Here is a 20,432-nt window from a genome sequence, read left to right as displayed (position 1 = left end):
TCATCTATGAATGGAATCATCCATACATGGTCTCTGTGTATGGCTTTGTTCACTTAGCACAGTGTAATCAAGGCTCAGCCACAGTGCAGCATATCAATACTCTATTCCTTTTGATTGCTGTATAATATTCCATTGCATGGGCCTTCTAATTTAATCATTCTTCTAATTTAATCATCCACTTCTAGTTGATGGGTATTAGCCATCCTTTTTGAAGTTAATACAGATTAATTGCAATGTGATCTGTTAAGCACCTACTGTGTGCTAGGCACTTGACCTCATTTCAAATCCCAGTAATGGTCCAGAGAGGCAGGTCTATTTCTCCCATCACACTGATAAAGAAACTGAGTAGAGATGACGTGGCCCATCCAAGGTTACACTAGTATCAGAGATGGAATGAAAAAAGATCAACCTGGTCCCTAGTTTGTGTTCTTCCCACTGCACCCCTCCCACTCCCCCATCATCCCAGCCCCTGAGCCCTGCTCTCCTTCCAGGTGGCTCTGGGGCCAGAACCAGAAAGAATCTACTTATTTGGCAATCATTCATTCAACAAGCCCTAACTGGACCACCTGGATGGCTCACACATATTAGTCATGAGCCAGGTGAGACGCAGAGGTCACCTTCTAGAGCTCACTGACTTCCAGGGTGTCAAGAGTCAGTTGCTGGGCCTCCCCGGTGGCGCAGCGGTTGAGCGCTGGGTTGCGAAGCTGCCAGCAGCCTCTGTAGCGCCGGTTCGATCCCCGGCTGCTCCCCAGCCACCGGAGGAGGGTCCCACATGGCGTGCAGACCTCTCCTGCCGCCCGCTGCTCCCCTCAGCAGTGTACTTCGGTCCTTCTGCCTGCTCTGCTCCCCGCTCTGGCTCTGGTGAATTCTCTCACCCTCCCGCGCTTCTGACTGTACCCAGTGCATGTATAAACAAAACAAACAAATGAATAAATAAATAAATAAATGAAACATGCCTCTATTAAAAAAAAAAAAAAAAAGAGTCAGTTGCTGCTTGCCAGGAAGGGGGTGACTCAGAGATCAGGAGAACCCAAGCAGATATTTAGAGGAGAAGGCATTTTGAGCAGGACCCCAGGAGACCCAGCAGATTTCCCCAGCAGACACAGGCCAGCCTGGAGGGCTCACAGAACAGAGACCAGGGAGGCTGTAGGGTAAATGAAAATTATCGGGATTTTCCACCCTCCCACCATTAACATTAATGATAAATCCCTGCAGTCCTACATGCATGCCTGATGGCGGGCACCTGGAGTAGGGTGTGGGCGTGCACAGGTGGGCACACCTAGGCTGAGAGACTGGGCTTGTAAGAGTGGCCACGGGGAACCAGCAGAGAGCAGAACAAGAAGAGAAACAGAATGAGAGCAAAACCAGCAGAGCAGCAAAGGAGAAGCAGAGACCACAAGAGAACGCAGAGAGCCCAGAAAGGGGGAAGACTTGCCGGGGGCCGGGAGGTCTGCCAGCCTCCTGGCCCCCCGGCCTCCCTGCCTGCTGTGTACCTGGTTGCCACACTACAAATGGTGTAAAAAGATCAATAAAAGCCTGAAAATTCACCAAGGGCTCCAGGACTCTCCTTTACCCGTCTGCCCGGATCATAGAGAACCTGCCGTGCCTTGCTGGCGCTACAGAGATGAAGCAGGTAAGGGAGAGGTTGGAATCACATTGCTGAGAGCCTTGAATGACAGGCAGAGTTGAGCTTCCTCTGAGAGCAGCAGCCATGGGAAGTGTTGAGCAAGCTAAGATGGAAGCCACCCAAGGGTGCTCTGCCCACAACTCAGACCCTGCACAGCTCCTAACTCCCAACACCTAGAACAGCGCCTGACTCAATGAGGGGAACCTTACACATTTGTTGAATGAATGAATCTGCTGCCACCCCCCTCCCTCACTGCCCTCTCCTAGCCCCGCTCCTGGCTAAATGGAACAAGGCACCTGGTGCAGCCCTAAGTAGGGAAAATGGCTATTCAGGCTTACACACACACACACACACACACACACACAACCTGCCACTAGCCTTTATGACCACCATGCACGGCCTTGCTTTCCTCCCAGGCTTCATTGCCCACTTGTGATATCATGTTGGTGCAAAAAGTGCACGGGAGCAAGCTTGGGGCACACACACCTATGATTGCAGACATCTGGGGCTGAGAGGCGTGCACACGGGGCTCGCGCGGACACTGTGGCAGAGGCCAGTGAGCACGGGCACGCACACCTATAGGTACTGACGCCTGGGTGAGCTTGTTACCAGATTACGCAAGAGAGATGTGGGGGGAGAACGCCAAAGAGAGGGTGTGGAAATCAGGGGCCTGGAGGCTTTGTCCCTGCCAGCCTCCCGGCCCCCCTGCCTGCCCACCACTACACCCCGGTTCTCCCATCTCTCTCGCTCCTTCTGGTCACGAGTCAACAAGGGAACAAATGCTCACGCCCCCACGGCGTGTCAGGCAGTAGGAGTGACTTGTTGGGAAATGGTGAATTCGTGTGGGGTGGGACTGGCCCTGCTGCTGAGTGGCAGAACTGAGACTCCCCAGGAGAGGGGATTCATTCCAGCTTCCAGATGGGGGTGCAGTGTTGCAATGGGGAGGAGGCCCCCAAGGAAGGGACGAGGCCACAACGGCGTTCCAGGTCCAGTGGGGTGGACAGCAGGCTGAGGACTCTGCCCCCTCTGGATGAGCCACCACACCAGGAGCCTCAGCCCCAGCCGACTGCGCCCCTGCCTTTGCTCCCAGGCTGGACATCCCTGGGCACGCACTGGGATCTTTTCTATAAAATGATTCCCGCAGAGAAATTGTTTCTATAATACCCAAAGTACAAAATCTTCCCTCTTCATGAAGGGAAAAACAGCCCCAAAAGACGTCATCAGAATTCCTTTGGTCAGGCAGGTGAGCTGGTTCCCAAGGCCCTTTGGGTGGCCTATCACTAGTCTTAAAACCTTCTGGAACATTCTGTCCAGAAAGAACCATCATTCCCAAGCCCTCTCCTTATTCAGATGGGAAACCTGATACTCTGAATAGGGAAGGGCCTGCTCAAGGTCATCCAGGACATGGCAGAGGTGGGACTCAGGGCTAGGGACCCCCCACTCCCACCCAGTCTGCTCCATGTACCATCCTAGGCCGACCACCCTTCTCTAACCAAGGCTGTGCCCCTTGGGGTTCTGCCGAGTGGCAGAACCGAGACTCTCCAGGACAGGGGATTCATTCCAGGTGGTACTGAAGAGAGTTCAAGGTGAACTCTCTTCACCTGGAAATTACTTGGCAGTGCAGGTAATTTTGAGCCCAGGCACTAACTGGCTTCAGGCCCAAAATAGCCTAAAGGAATAGGAGCCACCCTCCTCACCCATCACGCCCCGTCCCTCAGGCTAGAGGTCGGCCAAGCTCTACAAGGAAGGCGGCCTTGCCTCGGCTCTACACGGCCTCCATGGCTTGAGCTCAGACCCTTGCATTGCTGATCAAAAATCTCAACTGGAAATAACATAAGTTTCTTTATAAATATGCATGTGTGTGTGTGTGTGTGTGTATATATATATATATATATATATATATATATATATATAAAGAAAAATACAATGGCTACTTAATACAGGTAGCCTGAGTGAGCAAAGTCGTTCTGGATCCGGGGTCTCAAAGGTGGGGAAAGATCAGTGAAAGCACCTCGGGGCAGCAAAGTGAGGTGGGTGACAAGCTCATTCCACGGGACTCTCTTTCCGCTGGCATTCCCGGTACACCAGGAAGGGGTGGACGAAGGTGAGAAGAGTCACAAGCACCAGCGCCACATTGACCTGGAGAGGGGAGGCAGAGGAGGGAGACCACACCCAGCATCAGCCGCGTCCACGCCCTCCAGCCAGGGGAGAAAACTGCCTGGTGCATCTTTCTACTCCTGCCGTGGTGCCCGGGGCTTTCAGACGGTTTCGGAGAGAGTATTACGCCCATTTCACAGAGGATGAAATGGAGGCTGAGACTCCCAGGCCATCAGGAGGCGGGCGGCAGCAGGGGCGGCCACGACACTGCTGATGACGGAGAGGGCTGTCATCTCCTATCACAGCCAAGCAAGTCTCCGCAGTTTTAAGTTCAGAACTATTCTTTTTATCCCAGTAACTGAAACTTTGCTGGGCTTTTGAAAATGAAGCTGGCAGAGCTGAGCAGTGCCCAGAACACTGAGCTCCAGGGTGGAGATAACTCTCAGGGGGGGTTTCTCCAGGCAGAAGCCACGGACCCAAGTCTTAGAGCCTTTTCTGGCCCCTTCCCAGGGCTGGGCCCAAGAGCACCCCTGCATGCAGAGGTGAGAGCACAGAGCTCCAGCCCCTTGGGCCTGCCTGGGATCCAGAGCGGCTGCAGACCTAGGGCCCAGCAAGGTCAGCCCACACTGCAGGCAGGAAATCTGGAAGTCTTTGGGTTTTGTTTGAAATGTTGTGTAAGGGTTTCATATTCTCCTCCAGAATATGTGTATTTATTTACAAATATTTTCTTCCCAAATATCACAATAACAAGTACTCTCTGGGAAGCCCAGTGCAATGTTAACCCCATGGCTCCAGACAAATCCAGCACAGGGCAGGGTCCCCACACTGAACCCAGTGTGGGAGGCAAGGCCTGAGGCACACTTTGCTGGGGCCACTGAGTTGCCCTGATGGGGACGCCCTTGCCGGTCCAAGGTCCCACCCCTCCCTACCATACTCACGTAGAACGGATCATTCTGGAGAGGGCCTTTGATGAGGGTGAATATAGGGAACTGGAACAGAGACACAATGGCAGACAAGGCCATCACCAGCCCAAAGAGCTTCCCAAAGTGCTCCGCAGGGAATCTGGGGAGAGAGACATATGGGGTTCCAGGGAGCTTCAGTGACCAACCCACCCAGTAAGGGCCTGGCGTTGGTGGTTCTTTGTCAGCCACATCCCCTGAGCCCCCTGTCCCAGGCCTGCTCCATGCACCCACACCCCAGCCCTTGCTCCCTTCACCTTTGCTCTGGTTTTCAGACCACAGGGCAAAGGTGAGGCACCAGGAGCTGGGAAACCAGCAGGGACCCAGGCTCAGTGTGAGCCTGGGAGGATCAGGGCAGACACATGGATCACGACAGGCCAGGGCAAGTCACACACACTCTTGAGGGAAGCAAGTACCAGGTGTGAGGACCACAGAGGCAGGATGCTTTCGGCTCCTTTCGGGGGCACTGAAACGGACATGGGCCTTGCTGTGTCAAAAAGACTAGGAGCAACAAATGTTGGTGAGCATGGGGAGAAAAAGAACCCTCATCACTGTTGGGATGAATTTGGTGCATCTTCTATGGAAAAGGTCTGGAGGGTCTTCAAAAAAAGAAAATGGAGGGCCTCCCCAGTGGCCTATGGGTTAAGTCTCAGTGCTGTCACTGCTATGGCCTGAGTTCCATCCTCAGCCAGGGAGCTGAACCGCATGGTGCGGCAGACCTCTCCTGTCTCACCCGCTGCTCCCCTCAGCAGTGTATTTCTTCAGTCTGCCTGTTCTGCTCCCCACTCTGTCTTTGGTGAATCCTCTCACACATACCCCCAAGCTCCTGCCTATACCCCAGTTCTTCTACACAAAAATAAAAAGAAAATGGAAACACCATAGGATATACACTGCCAGGTGTTTACCTAAGGAGTGTGACATTTCTAATGCAAAAAGACATGTGCTGCCTATGCCCACAGCAGCATAATCCACCACAGCCAAGTCATGGGACCAACCTGCAAACCTAACCACAGGTGACTGGATAAAGAAACAGGGGATGTCTACTTAATGGAAAACCGTTCAGCCATCAAAAAGATGACATCGTGCCTTTTAAGACAAAATAGGTGGCTCCTGAGATGATGATGCTAGGTGAAATAAGTCCGTGAGTGAAAGACAGTGACACCGTAACTTGGAATATAAATAACCACAGAAAACACAACAAAAATAACTCCTAGACATTGTGAACAATACCCTGGTTACCAGAGGGGTGGTGACGAGAGGGCACTGGAGCTCCTGGTGGAGGGGAATGAAGCACATGCCGTATGGAGGTGTGACGTTGTATCCCCAAATTATGTAAATTTGACCAAGTTTGAGATTAAAAAAAAAAAAAAAGAAGCGGGCCTTGGAAGGGGAACAAGTGTTCACCAGGTAGAGAGATAACAGGCGCCGAAGGGAAAGCAGACACCAAGTTTCAAGGACATGCTCTATATCCCCCCACCTGTCCCAGGCATTGCACCTGCTGCGACCCTCTGCCCCCCACCAGCTCCCAGCTCCTGGTCACCCCCACCTCCGGATGTCTCCACCTCCGGCAGGCTTCCTTTACCCCCGTGTCCACACTAGTAATGCAGCCCAGGGCCACTTACGCGAGGGTGAGGAAGGCAGCGTTGCCCCCGTAGAGGAAGGAGCGGCTGATGACCTGCAGCACGAAGGTGGTGTACTGCAGTGGGAGCACTGGCACTGAGGCGCAGAGGGCGAAGCCCAGGCACAGCAGGGAGGTCAGGGCCAGCGAAGGCACCGTGGAGCAAAGGGCCACAGCCGAGGCCGAGGAACCTAGGCCAAACGGAAGAAGACAGGCTGCCCAGAGGCGGGGACAGGGAGGGCAGGCAGGGGACGAGATGGGAAAAGCAAGGGACCACCATCCACCAATGGCCCAGCAGAAACCCAGGGCTCATCCTTGAATCCCCCAATGGCGTCTGCTCAGGCCCATCCTTAAATGTGGCTCCTCTGTCTCCTGAGCATCATCCCAGCACTTCCTCACTCATTCATCCGAGGACCTGACCACCATCAACCCACAGGCAGGCCACGACAAAGGCCTCCTAGCAGGCTCCACATCCTACCTGCACGGCCCCTACAACTCCAGGCCAGATGTCTGTCTGGCACCATTCAGCGAAGGCGGGGAACAGGGCAGACAGTTGGGGAAGGTGCCCCAATATCACCACACAAAGCAGAGCCCAGTGGTGAGGCAGAGGGGCGCCCTACACAGAGCAGGCTGAGGAGCCACCTGGACACGGCAGGACGGGGTGCTGCCTGCCACCCTCTCTATACACACACACACACACACACACACACACTGAAATATATACTCTATATCACATTCCACGTTCTAGCATAACTGCATATATGTATAATGTCTGCACTTAAGGAAAAAAATCATTAAAAATACCAAAAGAAAGAGGGAAAGCATGGGGGCAGAGAGCACAGCAGGAAATTAAACTCTTGTGAATAGGTCTTGTTTCACACTGTTGGCTTTGGGGAAGTGTAAATGTTTAAAAACTTAAATCTAAACAGGAAGAAAACAAGCAAAGCAAATCCCCCCCAAATCAGGAAAAAATGAAACCAGCGAACATAACTTTGTCAATTTAGTACCAGTTAGACACAGCCACTTGCCTGTGTAACCCTTGTGAATATATCCCGAGACAGGGTATACCCGCTCAGCAGGCAGAGGAGGGAGTGAGAGCAATCGGCAGTCACGCTGTTGTGAACAGCACATATTTTGCTAGACCAGTAATTATATATTAAATACCATGTATGTGTGCGTATATTACATGCATAGAGTATACAGTGTACATCTATACACGTAGCATATGTATATAATATTGTAGGGAACCATGATTTTCAAAGGAAAAGAGATACAAAGTAAAGGAAGTAAAATCTGAATTAAAATATCCTTTACTAGGTATCCCTAGTAGTCCTAGCCATACCTACTGTTAGATATTCACGATATTATTTCTATTCCTCCAGCAGGTTTCCTTCACCCCCGTGTCCACACTAGAAATGGGTTTTATTTCCACGATTCTCTCGATTCTAACTATCCAATGACAATGACAACCCGGGAGAGTCAGAAGCCCTAGGGTCCAGATGACAGTCCTTCAAAATATTTTCCATTCAAGAGATCCAGGCCACTTGGAGAAATGGCCAGTTCCAGCCTGGGGCAGGAAACACACAGTTTCCACATCCCATTGTGCTAAAGTCAGGGCAGTTCCTGAAACAAATGGGATTAACAGACACCAGAGCAATGAGGGTGCCAGGGGCCAAAAAGGGAGCAATCTGAGCACTGGGAAAATCATGACAGAAATGGATTGAAACCTGACAGATAGATTTAAAATGAGACTTTAAAAAAACAACAAAAACAAGAAATGAGTCATTCATCCCTGGGGGTTTAGGGCACCAACATATTATGATGAAACTAGTAAAGAGAGGAAGAACCAAACGTGTTAGTCAGGGCCACAACCCCGTGAATGAGCCAGTTTTTCTTTCCAGAGGGATCTGAGCGATGAAAAGGAAAGGAAAGCTAGAAACAGGAACTCTGTTTTGTAATCCTAATAAAATAATGGGTCCAGGCCCTGGCATCCGTGCTCGCTAAAATCGTGAGGGCTGCAGCTGCTGGGAAACCTTATCACAGGGGGCTCAGACCCACAATGTTGGAGCCCACTGATCACCCTTCTCATCGTAAGGAGAGCACAGACCAGGGGGGCCCTCAGCAGCCACGGCTCCGCCTCTGAGCTATTCTTGCCCAAAAGTGTTAAACAGCCTCCCTCTGCCTCCCATGCTCCTGTTTACAGGAATTAGCCAATCAAAGGAATATGATGCCAAATCCAAACTACGAAAAATATGACAGGACAAACACCCAGCTTCCTCAGCGAATAAACAAGAAAACAAGGGCGGATGTTCCCTTAGACTGAAAGAGACATAAAAGGTACATGGACCACATACATGGGGGGAGGGCTTTGTGGATCCTAATCTGAACAAAGCCACTGGAAAAAAGACATTATTTGAGAAAAGTAGGTAAATTTGAACAGGAATGTTTACCAGATGCTATGAAGAACTTGCTGCTTTATTAAAGGTGTGATGATGATATTATGATAAGGATGTTATGGTGATGTTTGAGTAAAAGATTCCATATGTGTTGGAGCTGCAAACGGAAGTTTTTCTAGATAAAATGATTTGGTGTCTGGAGTAGGATGGCAGTGTGGGGGGCTGGGCGAGGGGACAGATGAAACTACAGGGGAAATGTCACCCTCCGCTTTTCACCTTTGTCCCACCCCGTCCCTGACCCCACAGGTAATAGCACACCAGCTCCCCTCTGCCCGTCCATTCACATGCAAACTCCTTGGCATAGCATTGCGGCCCCTTCTTCTGACACCCCCCACCCCTGCCTTATTCCTAGGCCACTCTTCCAGGGCCCCCCTCATCTCCTCACTTCTTGCTCATATGTCTCAGCTTACACGCCACTTCCTCCAGGAAGCTTTCCAGGATACCAACTCAGTGTTCACCCAGAACTGGCTCTGTGCCCATGACCCCCTTTGGGTTTACTTAATAGATTACAATGTATGATGACTCTCCAGACTGCAAACAAGGACAGACCTGTCCGTCCACTGTTGAATCTGGAACTAAGGCTGGTGCACGGTGACTAGTAGCTGGATGGAGGTGTGGATGGAGGAGCAGATGCAGGGAGGGAGGGAGAGAGACATATGGATATAAGTAGATAATATTAAGAACAAAAGACAGACCCGGAGGAAAAAGACCTCCCCCCTCCTGTATCCCCGACCCTCTGACATCCCAGGTGGGCTCACCCGTCTTTTTCATTTCCTTCTGGTACTTCTGCTTAAGGCGGTCCATGAGAAGGCCGTTCCAGGGGGCGCACAGCACTCCGAAGAACTGAGTGATGGCAAAGGCGTTTGTGTAGGTGCTGACTGCAGAGGGCAGAGAGGTGCGGGGTAAGGAGAAATTTCTAGGACTGCCTTGCAAGTCAGGACTCTCCACCTGCTGTTCCCCGCCTGACCCTCCTCCCCACACCCTGCTTGGACCCACCCTGGAGCACACAGCCCTGCTGGGCTTCACACCCACAAGGCTGGGGGCCCCAAGTCCACAGCTGAGATTCACAGAGCGGTGGGCCAGCACCCAGCCCCGCCACACACCCAGCGTCCTGTTCCCTCGGGCCAGGTTGGTCAGCAGCGAGTTGAGGGTGCCGATGAAGAGGTAGTGCCACAGCTGTATCACAGACAGCCACACCAGGTGCCAGGCAAAGCGCCGAGAGAACGCATAGCTCCAGAAAGATCGGGGCTGTGGCGGCGGCTGCGGCTGCTCAGGATCTGGGCTCTCTGGTGGGGGGAGGAGGGCGTGGGCATGAATTACTAGGAAGGTGGAAGTGCAGTGGCCAGGAATGCAGAGGCCCGAGGGGGCCGGCACCCCCCACCTCTCCACCTCTGTCATCCAGGCCCTGCCACCTGGAAGGACCCCACCTGTGTTCTCTGGATCTCCTGAAATCTGGTCTTTCACATCTTGGATTCAATGACATTTCTTGCACTAACAATGACATTTCTTGCACTAACACTTTCCTGATCTTTTTCAGCCAGAATGGTGAAAAGAAAGACAAGGAGAGGGAAAAGAGCAGAGATGAGGGGTGGGGTGGACAGCATCGCCCAGTGGCTCCACATCCACTCTCCTCCCCTGGCACGGGTAGCCTGAGTTTCTTCTGGAAATCTTCCTCTACCCTGGTCCTCGTGGTCCAGATGGGACCGTGGATCAAGAGTCCCGCTCCGCTCGCCGGTCGACCAACCTCATCATTCTCCCTAGAGAGGCGGGCTGGCCGGGACCTCAGGAGGGAAGCCCCGGCAGCCCCGGCTTCTCCTCCTCCTGGAGGCTGTGAGCTCATTCACCCCTTGATGTGAGGTTTCAAAATTCCCGCTCTTGTTTCTACCTTGGCCGGCGGTGGTTTGTGATGCTTGGAACCAAAGACCCACAACCGACAGAAGAGGGAAAGGAGATGAATGCAGATGAGACAGTGAGAGGGGGCACCCGGGAGACCTGCAGGAAAGGGGACAAAGAGGCAGGCTTAGGACTGAGGAGCAGAGCAGGGAAGGAAGTCACCTGTGAGAGACTGACTGGGGGGGAGGGTTGGGGGGGGTCTGAGATGATAAGAGAAAAAAGAGGGACAGAAAACGGAGAGGAGACTAAAGTCTTACCCCCACCAGACCCTCTGTAGAGGAGGGGTTAAAAAGACCCTCCCTCAATTCTGATCAGTTTTCAATTTCAATGTGTGCCAAACAAAACTTCAAGCAGCATGAACCAAACAAAGAAAAAAAGAAGATCCTATGGCCCTTTCCCCCTGATCTCTCCTATCCTGAGCCCCTGGAAGGAAGCTCTGGAGGTGAGAAGCCAGGCCTACCGCAGAGAAAGGCCAGGAGGAGGGCAATGGTCCCCGCAGCAGGGCTCACCTGTCTTCTGTGAGAGGCATTCCTGGGAGGGCAGCTCCAGCTTCGGGGATGAAGCAGCAGTTTCCCTCTGCTCCTCTGTGGCTCCATTTCTAGCACACAGGCTGTGGAAAGAGAAGCCCACCAGCCCATGCCCAGGATGCTGAGTTGAGCCCGAGGTGCAGGCTGGAGGGCGCCACATGTCCCCCACGCTGGAGGAGCCCCGAGTGCTGGGGCGGCCCAGATGGGTTGAATCAAAATATCTGGGTGTGGCAGTCAGTTTTCTGCATGTTTAAAAGATCCCCAAGTGATCGCAGTGATACTTTTGTGCAGCAAAGTTTGGGAACCAGGAGCAGCATGGGCAGAGCAGGGCAGGCCTGGGTTCAAGCCCAGCTCAGCCTCTTTCCAGCTGTGGCCACAAGGCCTTTGGAGTCTCTTTTTTTCTCAATTAGTAAATAGAGCTAAGGCTCTCTGTCTGCGGGGATGGTGTCCAGGATGAGATCATGGGGCACATAGGGTCTGACAATCATGAGCAGCCAATGAATGGCCACCCTCTACCATTTGTGATGACCGATTGCATAAATCATCACCTCCCTTAATCTCCTTTACAAATGAGACTTTGCAGCTCTGAACTGCTCCAGCCCAAGAAAGCAGCAAGAGTGATGCAGCACTAATTCCAACCTTAAGCCCCAAGCAACCCTATGTCTCTCTGCACTTACTCTTGGAACCCTAAACCACCTAGTGAATAAGCCCCAGCTAGCCTGCTGGAGGTGAGAGACATGGCACCCAGACAGCCCCGCACCCCAAACCAACACCAGGTAAACTCCACCTGAGTGAGGCCTTCCTAGACCCGCCAGCCCCAGCTATCCCACCAGATGATCAGAGGCCTGGGTGAGCCCTGCCAAGATTGCCCAAGCCTGTCCCCAATCAGGAGAACCAGCCAGCCACCCACGGACTTGTGAAAAATAATAAATGTGTAATGTTCCAGACCATCAAGCTTGGGACCGTTTGTTATGCAGCAGTAGCTAGCTGACGCAGCTCTTCTAGTCCTCCACTCTGTGACAGGTCTCCGCCACCCTACCCCCATCAAGTCTGGCCTATCCCTGCTTCCTTCCCAGGTCAGATAAGGGGCCAACCACCAGCAGAGCACAGGCCTTACCCATAGCTGTAGTTGGGGGGCAGAGGGAAGGGGATGTGCCCCCGGGGCATCAGGAGGAATGTACGCCCAACATGCCAGATACTGCAGACAGACAGGAAGATGAAGGAGGCCCTGATGCTGATGCCTTGTTCATAAAGGAGCTGCAGAAAAAGGAAGGGGGAAGGTCAGTCTAACACCCATGTTCATAGCAGCAGACTAAATGATCCACCTGTAAAATGAGGATTAAATAGCTCCTCTCCGTCTCTGAGGCTTGAGGGAGAGAAATCGTGCAAAGAGACTGGCCTATGGACAGCTCCATAAATGCTGGCTACTGCTCATTTTTACCTTAATGATAAGGAAGACAGCCGAGGAGGAGTCGAATGCACCATTGTAGAGGGTGATGATGGTAGAGCGGTGTCTGCCAAACAGGTTCCCAACCTGAAGAACACATAACCAGCCCAAATCATGCGTTTATTCGTGAAATATTCCCTGAGCACCCAGCATGTGCCAGGCCCTCATTATATCCCAAACCCACCTGCCACCCCAGGAGACCCCACCCTGGCTTGGGCCAATCCCATTTGTAGCAGCCACTGAAGAAATTTCTGTCCTTCCCCTTCCCCATCCCAGCCTCTTGCTGGTGCCTGAGATCCAGATGAGCTCATACCTGCAGGTTGGTGATGAGAAACAGAATTCCCCCGACAGTGAGCATGGGCATGGCCAGGAAAAGCAGCACTGCTGAGTCTGGAACAATCAGACAGCAGAGTCACAGAGCAACCCAGACACAGAGCCTCGAAATCTAGCTCCCATCTGTACCAAATCCCCAACAACCCCGGAGTTACAGCCTTAGCACTAGTCAGCCTTCTTGCATCCCTGGAGGATCTCAGCGTGCATGTTGAGACTCCCCCAAATGTTCTCATGCAGGTCTCCTGAGCCACCTTCAGCCTCTCTAACCACGCTCCTAATACACAGTAGCCTCTGTGTTTATTCTTGACACTGTGGGGGAGACAGCTGGATGTGACCCCCAATTCACCCCCGAGTCCAGTCTCTAGTTCAGTCTCTGGCCTGGAGCGGGATTCTGAATCTGTGACTCAGCCACCTGATTGTTCAGCGGGAGGACGGTCCCTGCCCAACCTGCCTCCTGGGATTGAGTGCCTGCTCCATACCAGGCACCAGACTTGGCAGTAGGGATGCAGGATGAGAAAAACACACCTCCTGCCCTTGAAGGGTGGTGTAAATAAATCCTTGCAGTAGGGCTGGAAAGGGCTGCATAAGAGCAGGACAACCGTTGTCCTAGGAGAGTCTTCATAAATGAGTCTCTCCTGGACCACAGGCTGCCACCTGCATGGTTCTGCACGCCTCAATGGTTCTGGCACTGCCTACGCCTGTCCTATTGCCTGCTAAAATGTTTCCCGTAAGTTGACTCACTTTTCAAAAGAAATCTATGACTTTAAAAGGAAACTTTTTAATCACACCTATAAATGAAAAGCAACTCATGTTGCTTGTCAGGAAGCTAGAGAGTCCCTGTAGAAATAAATAGGATGAAAGGAAAACAGTGTTATTACATTGTAAAAGAATGCAGTTGCCCTCAGAGTGTGCAGACCCTGAAGCCTGCTCTTGCCATAGTGTTAAGACCACACCAGCTGGGACCTCCCTGGTGGTGCAAGGGGTTAAGATGCAATCTATGAAGCTATCGGCAGCCACTGCAGCACGAGTTCGATCCCTGGCCAGAGAGCTACCCACATGGTGTAGCAGACCTCTCCTGACTCGCCCGATGCTCCCCTCAGCAGTGTTTCAGTCCATCTGCCTGTTCTGTTCCCCACTGTCTCTGGTGAATCCTCTCAGCCCCACCCCCCCACATCTCTGGCTTGCACCCCAGTTTTTATATAAATAAATCTTAAAAAAAAACAAAAAAACAAAAAACCACACGAGCCCCGCGTCGAGATATTGGAGAACTGAAAGGGAGATAGACCGTAACTTTTCCACCAGGTGACTCAGTGCTTGTTAATGGGGCACATGGTGCTTCCCAATGGCCTCTGGGGCAATGACTGTTCTATACCCTGAAAAGCACCCTAAGAACTAATTCTGGAGTATTTGCACAATTGATGATTCAGTGTCTATCTTTACAAAAAGCAACCTCTCCTCATGCACCACAGCTTGATTGGGTTTCCCTTTCCAATAGAGTGAGTGTGCAAGCCACACTGTTCTATGGGGAAGGGAACACATGTTGCTCCAACAAGTCACAAGGATAAGTCACACCTGCACAGCCACCAGCTCCATGCTCAGCCTCTTGAACATCACTCACAGGCTTTTAGACAAGATGCACGCAGTTTGATGAAGAGACTGGTTTTAAGGAACGGGCTGGAGGTGCTGGGTTATTTCATGAGACGCATCTGCCCAAAGACCTTCACCTGTTTACCTGCCATGATGCCAGCAGTTCAGCCCAGAGATACAAGCATGAAAGTGCTGCACTCTCATGCCCCACCCAACCGTACGGCCACGGGACCCGCTACAGGGAAGGATTATCCAAAGGCATCTCTGCCAGCACAACCGGCGTGCTAAGGAAGCGCACAGCCAAGGTCTCCAGGCGTTCCCCCAAAACGTGCTCTGTGGTCTTGGAGGGTCTTTGCAAGGGGTCTCCTCTGGTCTCAGTTTTCTCTCCATAGTGGGGGAAGGGAGAACGGAAGCAGATGGGCATTCCCAGACCGTGGGAATTTTATACATTTCTAGACCAGGGAAACTTGAACACTTCTGACTACGATAGGGTTGTTAATTTTTACCCTGCTAAATAAGGATATTTTCAAAAACAACTGTCACTCATATTATCATTTTGTTTTAAAAAGAGAAGGTCTGGATACACACAAGGGGGAAATTCTGAATAAATCTGACTCAGAAACAATCTCCCATTGTCCTTATTTTTTCACAGTTCTCAGTAGACTGAACTGGTCCCAGAGTCCAGCAATAACTCTCTCATGGATAATTTCCAGCTCAGAGTCTGTGGATCTTTGAATACCTGGGGTCAGAGCATCCTGCCCATCACCTCCACACCTGCCCCATCCTCCAGGTGCCCCTGACCACATGTCCCTCCTACACCCTGACAACACTCACCTGCAGAGGTGAAGGCGACGGTGAGCGTGGCGGTGGTGTAGAGAAAGCTGAAATACAGAATGGGAGATGAAGAACGTTGTCAAGAAAAAAGAAATTTGGGGAGAGCCAAATTCTGTTCTCTCAATCTCCTGCATTCTCTGCCAGGAAGTTCAATGGGCATTGAAGATTCTTGAGTCCCAGGCCCAGAACCAGGTCCGGGAAGTCCCACCTGGTGATTAAAATGTGACCTAGACCTCCACAATGTGGTATTTTGCCTTCTGGGGGTGCAGAGCTAGGCAGGCAAGTCTCCAGCTGATGAGTTCAGGAGCAGCTGCAGGGATTAGCCAGGAGGAGAGCGGATGGAGCGAGGCCTGTCCACCTGAAGTCCTGTGTAGGGTCAGGAATGGCCACGGAGCAGGTTTTCTGATCCAGCAGACCAGGTAAAGGAGGAGTCCTGGAGCCCTCGGTGGCTTTGCAGGCTTTTATTGGGATTACCAGGCACACGGCAAGCAGGGGTGCTGGGGGCCGGGAGGCTGTCAGCTCCCGGCCCCCAGCACGTCCTCACTCTTTCTGGGCTCTCCAGCCTTCTCTCTGCTTCTCGGCTCTCGGCTTCTCTGCTCCTGCTGGCGTCCCCGTGACACCGCCCCAGTCTTAGCCCAGGTGAATCCCATCTCCCTATGCCCACGCCCTACTCCAGGTGCCCGCCATCAGGCATGCATTCAGGACCACAGGGTTCCGTCATCTATCCTGACAGCTGGAGGGCAGAAAAGCCTGATACTTTTTACCTTCCCCTACATCCCAACAGGTCCATTCCCTGGAGAAAGGAATTGGTGCCTGCGCTACATATTAAAACCTTGAGTTCTAATTCATCCTTGCTGTGTGATCTAGGGCAGGGACTGCCCTTCTCTGGCCCTCAGTAGCCTGTGCTACAAAAGGAAATGATCGGATTGACCAAGACCCCAAACTTAATGTTCTAGGGCATTATGACTTCAGGACCACCATCCCAAGGTGATGGGAATCTCCCAGGCATCTGGGAGTCTTATAAGACACAGGGTAATAAAAGCGCCTCAGTGTGATACTGCGATTTATAAGAGAGATATATTTCTGCACCCCCTTCACCCCCAGAGCCCTCATCAATCCCTAGGTGATTCCCAAGGGACAGCCAGAAGTGTCCGAACTAAAATGTTCCGCATGAAAGTGAAGGAGACAGAATGATTGCAGAGGAGGGAAAACGGGGCTTTTCTCAGCATATGAAGGTTGAAGAGGGAGGGACAAAGCAAGAGGGAGAGAAGATGGGCCCCACAGAACAGGAGAAACAGAAAGTCCTCACGCACCAGGCTCAAAGATGAAGGGCCTGGCTGCTTCCCAGCGCAGCTGGCCCCGCGGCCCCCCAATCGGACAACTCAAGTGCCTTCCAGGAAGGAAGATAGATCCCGCTCTGGGACCCATCAGCTCCCCACAGACCCCTGCTTATCACCCAACCTGGCCAGGCAGTGCTGAGACATATGGGGTGGCAGGGACATCTTCGACTCATATGCATGGGACACCCTCTCTGCCCCCCCTCCTTTCTGAGCCCTAGGAAATACCCCACAGGCCTAACTAGCTAAGTCCTGGGGGAGGGCTGGGGGTAAGCAGGATGATGACTGAGCCTCAGTGACCAGGGTGTGAGGCCTTATAAGGAGAGGAAGATGAGGATCCTGGGATGAAGGCAGAGTGGCAATTTTAGGTTTGCTAATTTTGTAACCCTGGCCCCATGCCAGCCTTTACAGGAAGTAGTGTGCACTCCCGGCTCACTGCAGCACATTGTACAGACAGGCCACATGGAGCAGGGCAAGAAGAAAGGGAAGTAGGGGTACGGGAAAAGGGTGGGGTCCAGAGACTGTCACCAACACAGTTCCTTTCTAACGGAGGGGGGTTCCCTCCAAGCCCAGCTGGCTGTCAGGAGAATTGTTCCTGTGCACCTCTGCCCAGGCTGGGCCTCTGGACTTACATGGCTATGAGGCGGGCCACCGTGGTCTTGAAACGGTCAAAGATGTAGCCAGTGGGGAACGTCATGAAATTGTTCATAAAGGACGCCAGGGTGAAGATGAGTGAGAATCTCTCATCCTGGGCCTTGCAGCCTGCGGGAGAGCAGGGGACACCTCAGGAGCCCGAGCAGAGGGTCAGCCTCCCGTCCGTCCCAGCCTTCCTACCAGATGGCGTCCCTCCAGGGGCCCAGTGGCAAGTCCTCCCTCTCCTGCGCTGAAATGTGGTTGCCCCTTATTCCCCTCAGGAAGGGGCCCCACCTTCCCCAGGCACCTCCTAATCCAAGGTTGGGGGAGGTGTTTCATCAGGGAAGCGGATACCCCCGTTCTCTTGCCATGGAAAGGCCAGCAGGGTGGGCAAGGGGTGGAATCCACCACCTGGGAATAAGACTCAACTTCCCCAAAGAAATGACCACCCCTTACCATTCTCCCCGGTGGCATTGGCCATCAGCTGGGCATTGGGTTCACACAGCTCCTCAAAGTAACCCTCTGTTTTGAAAACAAACACCAGGGACGCCCAGCCGAAAAGGACGCCTGCAAAGCCAAGGCATTCCAGCAGCCCGGTCAGGAGGGTGGCCAGGCGGAGGCGGAGGCCCAGGCCTGGCCCAGCCTGAGGCGGAGCCTCCTCAAGTCCCATTGAGGCCTCTTGGGCTGACCACAAGAGCCGCGAGTCCTGGGTCTGGAGCACCTGGAAAATTCCTCCGGCAAGCCCGTTCCTTCAGGTAGCTCTGATTCTGGCGGGTTCAGACTTGGGCAAAACCCCTCCGTGGGCCAGTCTCTGGATCCTGTAAATTGAGGCAGCGGCTCCTTGGTCCAGGGGGATTGTGGGAAGGGGTCAGGGAGACAAAGGGTTCTTTGTAGGTGGAGAGAGAGGCCAGGCGTTAGAAATGCCAAAGGTCTCTCCCACCACAGCTGGCAGAGGAGGGAGAGGGAGAAGCTAGTGCAGAGTCTGAAGACCATCCACTAAAATAGTAACCGCATTGGGCCTCCCTGGTGGCGCGAGGGGTTAAGACGCAACCTGGGAAGCTGTCCGCAGCCACTGCAGGGCGAGTTCAATCCCCCGGCCGGCCAGGGAGCAACCTACATGGCACAGCAGACCTCTCCTGACTCGCCCGCTGCTCCCCTCAGCAGTGTACTTCACTCAATCTGCCTGGTCTGCGCCCCACTCTGTCTGGTGACTCCTCTCAGCCCCCACACCTCTGGCCTGTACCCCAGTTCTTGTATTCATAAATAAATAAATCTTAAAAAAAAAAAAAAAGTAACAGCAGCAATTCTGACCCAGGCAGGGGATGGGGGGCTTTATCTCGCAAGTTCTCAGGACAGGGGTGTTTTGCTCTCCTTCCTTTCCTAACAACCAACAGCAGCTCCAGGGCGATTCCAGTCCACTGGCTATGATACAGGGCAGCCCCGATACAAAACGGGGTGCCTGACTGCGGGTCCTCACCCGCGGGCTTAAAAGGACTTATCCATGCTCTACTGCAGGCACACGCGAAAGGTTAATAAAAGGTTTATTTACAAGGGAAAGGGAAATGAGGAAATGTACAGCTCAGGGAGAAAAGTGGGAGACAAAGTTTTAAACGCGTCCTACCCGATCCGCCGATCAGGAATCCCAAATGGCGCTCTGAGAGCTGGCGCGAGCCAGGGGCCGTGAAGCCAGGAGGCGAGAGTGACCCCCAAGGCCCACGCGTCTGGTTTTTATACCAACCCTGCCTGCTGAACTCCACCCTCGGGTCCCAGCCACCTTCCCTTTGGTGGTGACGGGATTTGTCTTTCCCAATGTCCTGATGGCTTTGGTCTGGAGTGGGGGTGGCGTCCACAAAGCCTGTATGGGATGAGCTCAGGACATCCTTTCCCCCTAGCTGCTGGACACCCCCCTCCCCGCAGGCCGGTCTAGCGCCCCAGCCTCCCGACTCCAACGCGCCCCTCCCCAACGCGACCCTGCACGACCAGGGGGCCCTACATTTGCACGGGGGCGGGGGGGGGGGGGGCGGAGGAGGAACTCGGGGTGAGGCGTGTGAGCTCAGGCTTCAGCCTCCGTGTCCCGCTGCGCCCCAGCCCGGGAGCCCCCGCGACCCTCACCCCATCTGCCCCGCGCCTACCGCCGTCCTCTCCGAGCCGCCTCTCCCGCCTCTCGGGACCTCGGCGCGCTGCGCGGGGCGGATTCGAGCCTCCCGCCGCCGTCTGCGCGCGGCCCGCGGTGCCCGCCCGGAAGGCCCCTGGCGGGGGCGGGCGGGGAGCGCGGGCACCGCCCGGCCCCATCACTTCCTTCCCGCGGGGCGTGATCCCGCGCGCCCGGGACCTGCGCTCCTTCCCGCTCACCAAGCACTTTCTCTTCCCACTTTTCTTGGCCCTGCAGCCTCGCCGCTCCCTCGCTTCGCCCCGCTTTCCTAACCGAGCTATTTTAATCCTGCTGTGCGCTTGGACAGGCCCTTGGCGAGTAGCACAAAGTCACAGCGCGCGCGTGCGCTGGCGTGTGCACACACACACACACACACACACACACACACACACGCACGCACGCCCTATTCCATATGCTCTGCCTTGACCCCTTGAGTGGACACGGAGCCCCCATGAACCCACCAGCTCAGCGCTCTCGCTCTCAGTTCCCAGAGCTGGCGGCACAATCGCCAGCACAGCACAGAGCGCAAGAACCTGGACCGCACAGCTCCCCAGAAACCACCCCCCACCCCCGCGGGGTGCCCTGACTTTTCACCCCAACGACCCTTTTGATTATTCCCTGCCTCACCCCCAGCCCAGGTTTTGAAAGAACCGACCCGCCAGACTGTGCTGATTAAGTATTCATTCATTGCTCCATTTTTTATTAATCAAAGACATATATAATTGCCCATGGAGCTTGTGATCAGCGCGAGAGCCAACCACACCAGCTGCCTTGCACCCTTCCGGCCCAGAGCTAGTGAGCTGCCTGCTTTCTTGGCCTCTGTGGCCATTCCTCAAAGCTGGATGGGGTAGGGGGGCATTGCTTACTCCGTGCAGGCTGCAGACTCCAGACCCCCATGTTCAGCCTCCTGAATCCCACCCCACCCCACCCCC

General features: G+C 53.5%; 1 protein-coding gene across 5 annotated transcripts; it reads right to left on the bottom strand.

The window, feature by feature from the left end:
• Positions 1-1,975: 1,975 nt before the first annotated feature.
• On the bottom strand, positions 1,976-19,557 carry SLC43A3 (solute carrier family 43 member 3). Of its 5 annotated transcripts, none has more exons than XM_054699205.1 (13): positions 19,481-19,557; positions 17,805-18,234; positions 17,348-17,477; positions 15,379-15,425; positions 12,938-13,014; positions 12,619-12,711; positions 12,295-12,434; positions 11,160-11,260; positions 9,861-10,043; positions 9,516-9,635; positions 6,306-6,492; positions 4,663-4,786; positions 1,976-3,766 (listed from the first exon to the last, which is right to left on the bottom strand). In XM_054699205.1, exons 2-13 carry the CDS (start codon positions 18,016-18,018, stop codon positions 3,671-3,673), a joined length of 1,512 nt encoding a protein of 503 aa, XP_054555180.1. In that variant the 5' UTR covers positions 18,019-18,234; positions 19,481-19,557; the 3' UTR covers positions 1,976-3,670. The 5 variants fall into 5 exon arrangements, with proteins under 5 accessions (XP_054555180.1, XP_054555182.1, XP_054555181.1 ...); XM_054699207.1 differs by having other exon boundaries at positions 17,805-18,188; XM_054699206.1 differs by having other exon boundaries at positions 17,805-18,166.
• Positions 19,558-20,432: the final 875 nt, after the last annotated feature.

Source organism: Talpa occidentalis, unplaced genomic scaffold (genome assembly GCF_014898055.3).
Source record: "Talpa occidentalis isolate TD23 unplaced genomic scaffold, MPIMG_talOcc4v2.1 talOcc4.3, whole genome shotgun sequence".
Lineage (NCBI taxonomy): Eukaryota > Metazoa > Chordata > Mammalia > Eulipotyphla > Talpidae > Talpa > Talpa occidentalis.
This window is presented reverse-complemented; position numbering and strand designations above follow the sequence as displayed.

What these genes read in the sequence shown, in the direction of transcription:
- SLC43A3 (XM_054699205.1), bottom strand. Translation starts at nt 18,018, where the DNA reads ATGGGACTTGAGGAGGCTCCGCCTCAGGCTGGGCCAGGCCTGGGCCTC. An exon ending in CTGTCTTCCTTATCATTAAG is followed by an intron (nt 12,435 to 12,618) that starts GTAAAAATGAGC and finishes CTTTTTCTGCAG; the next exon opens with CTCCTTTATGAACAAGGCAT. An exon ending in CCCCCCAACTACAGCTATGG is followed by an intron (nt 11,261 to 12,294) that starts GTAAGGCCTGTG and finishes CTCTTTCCACAG; the next exon opens with CCTGTGTGCTAGAAATGGAG.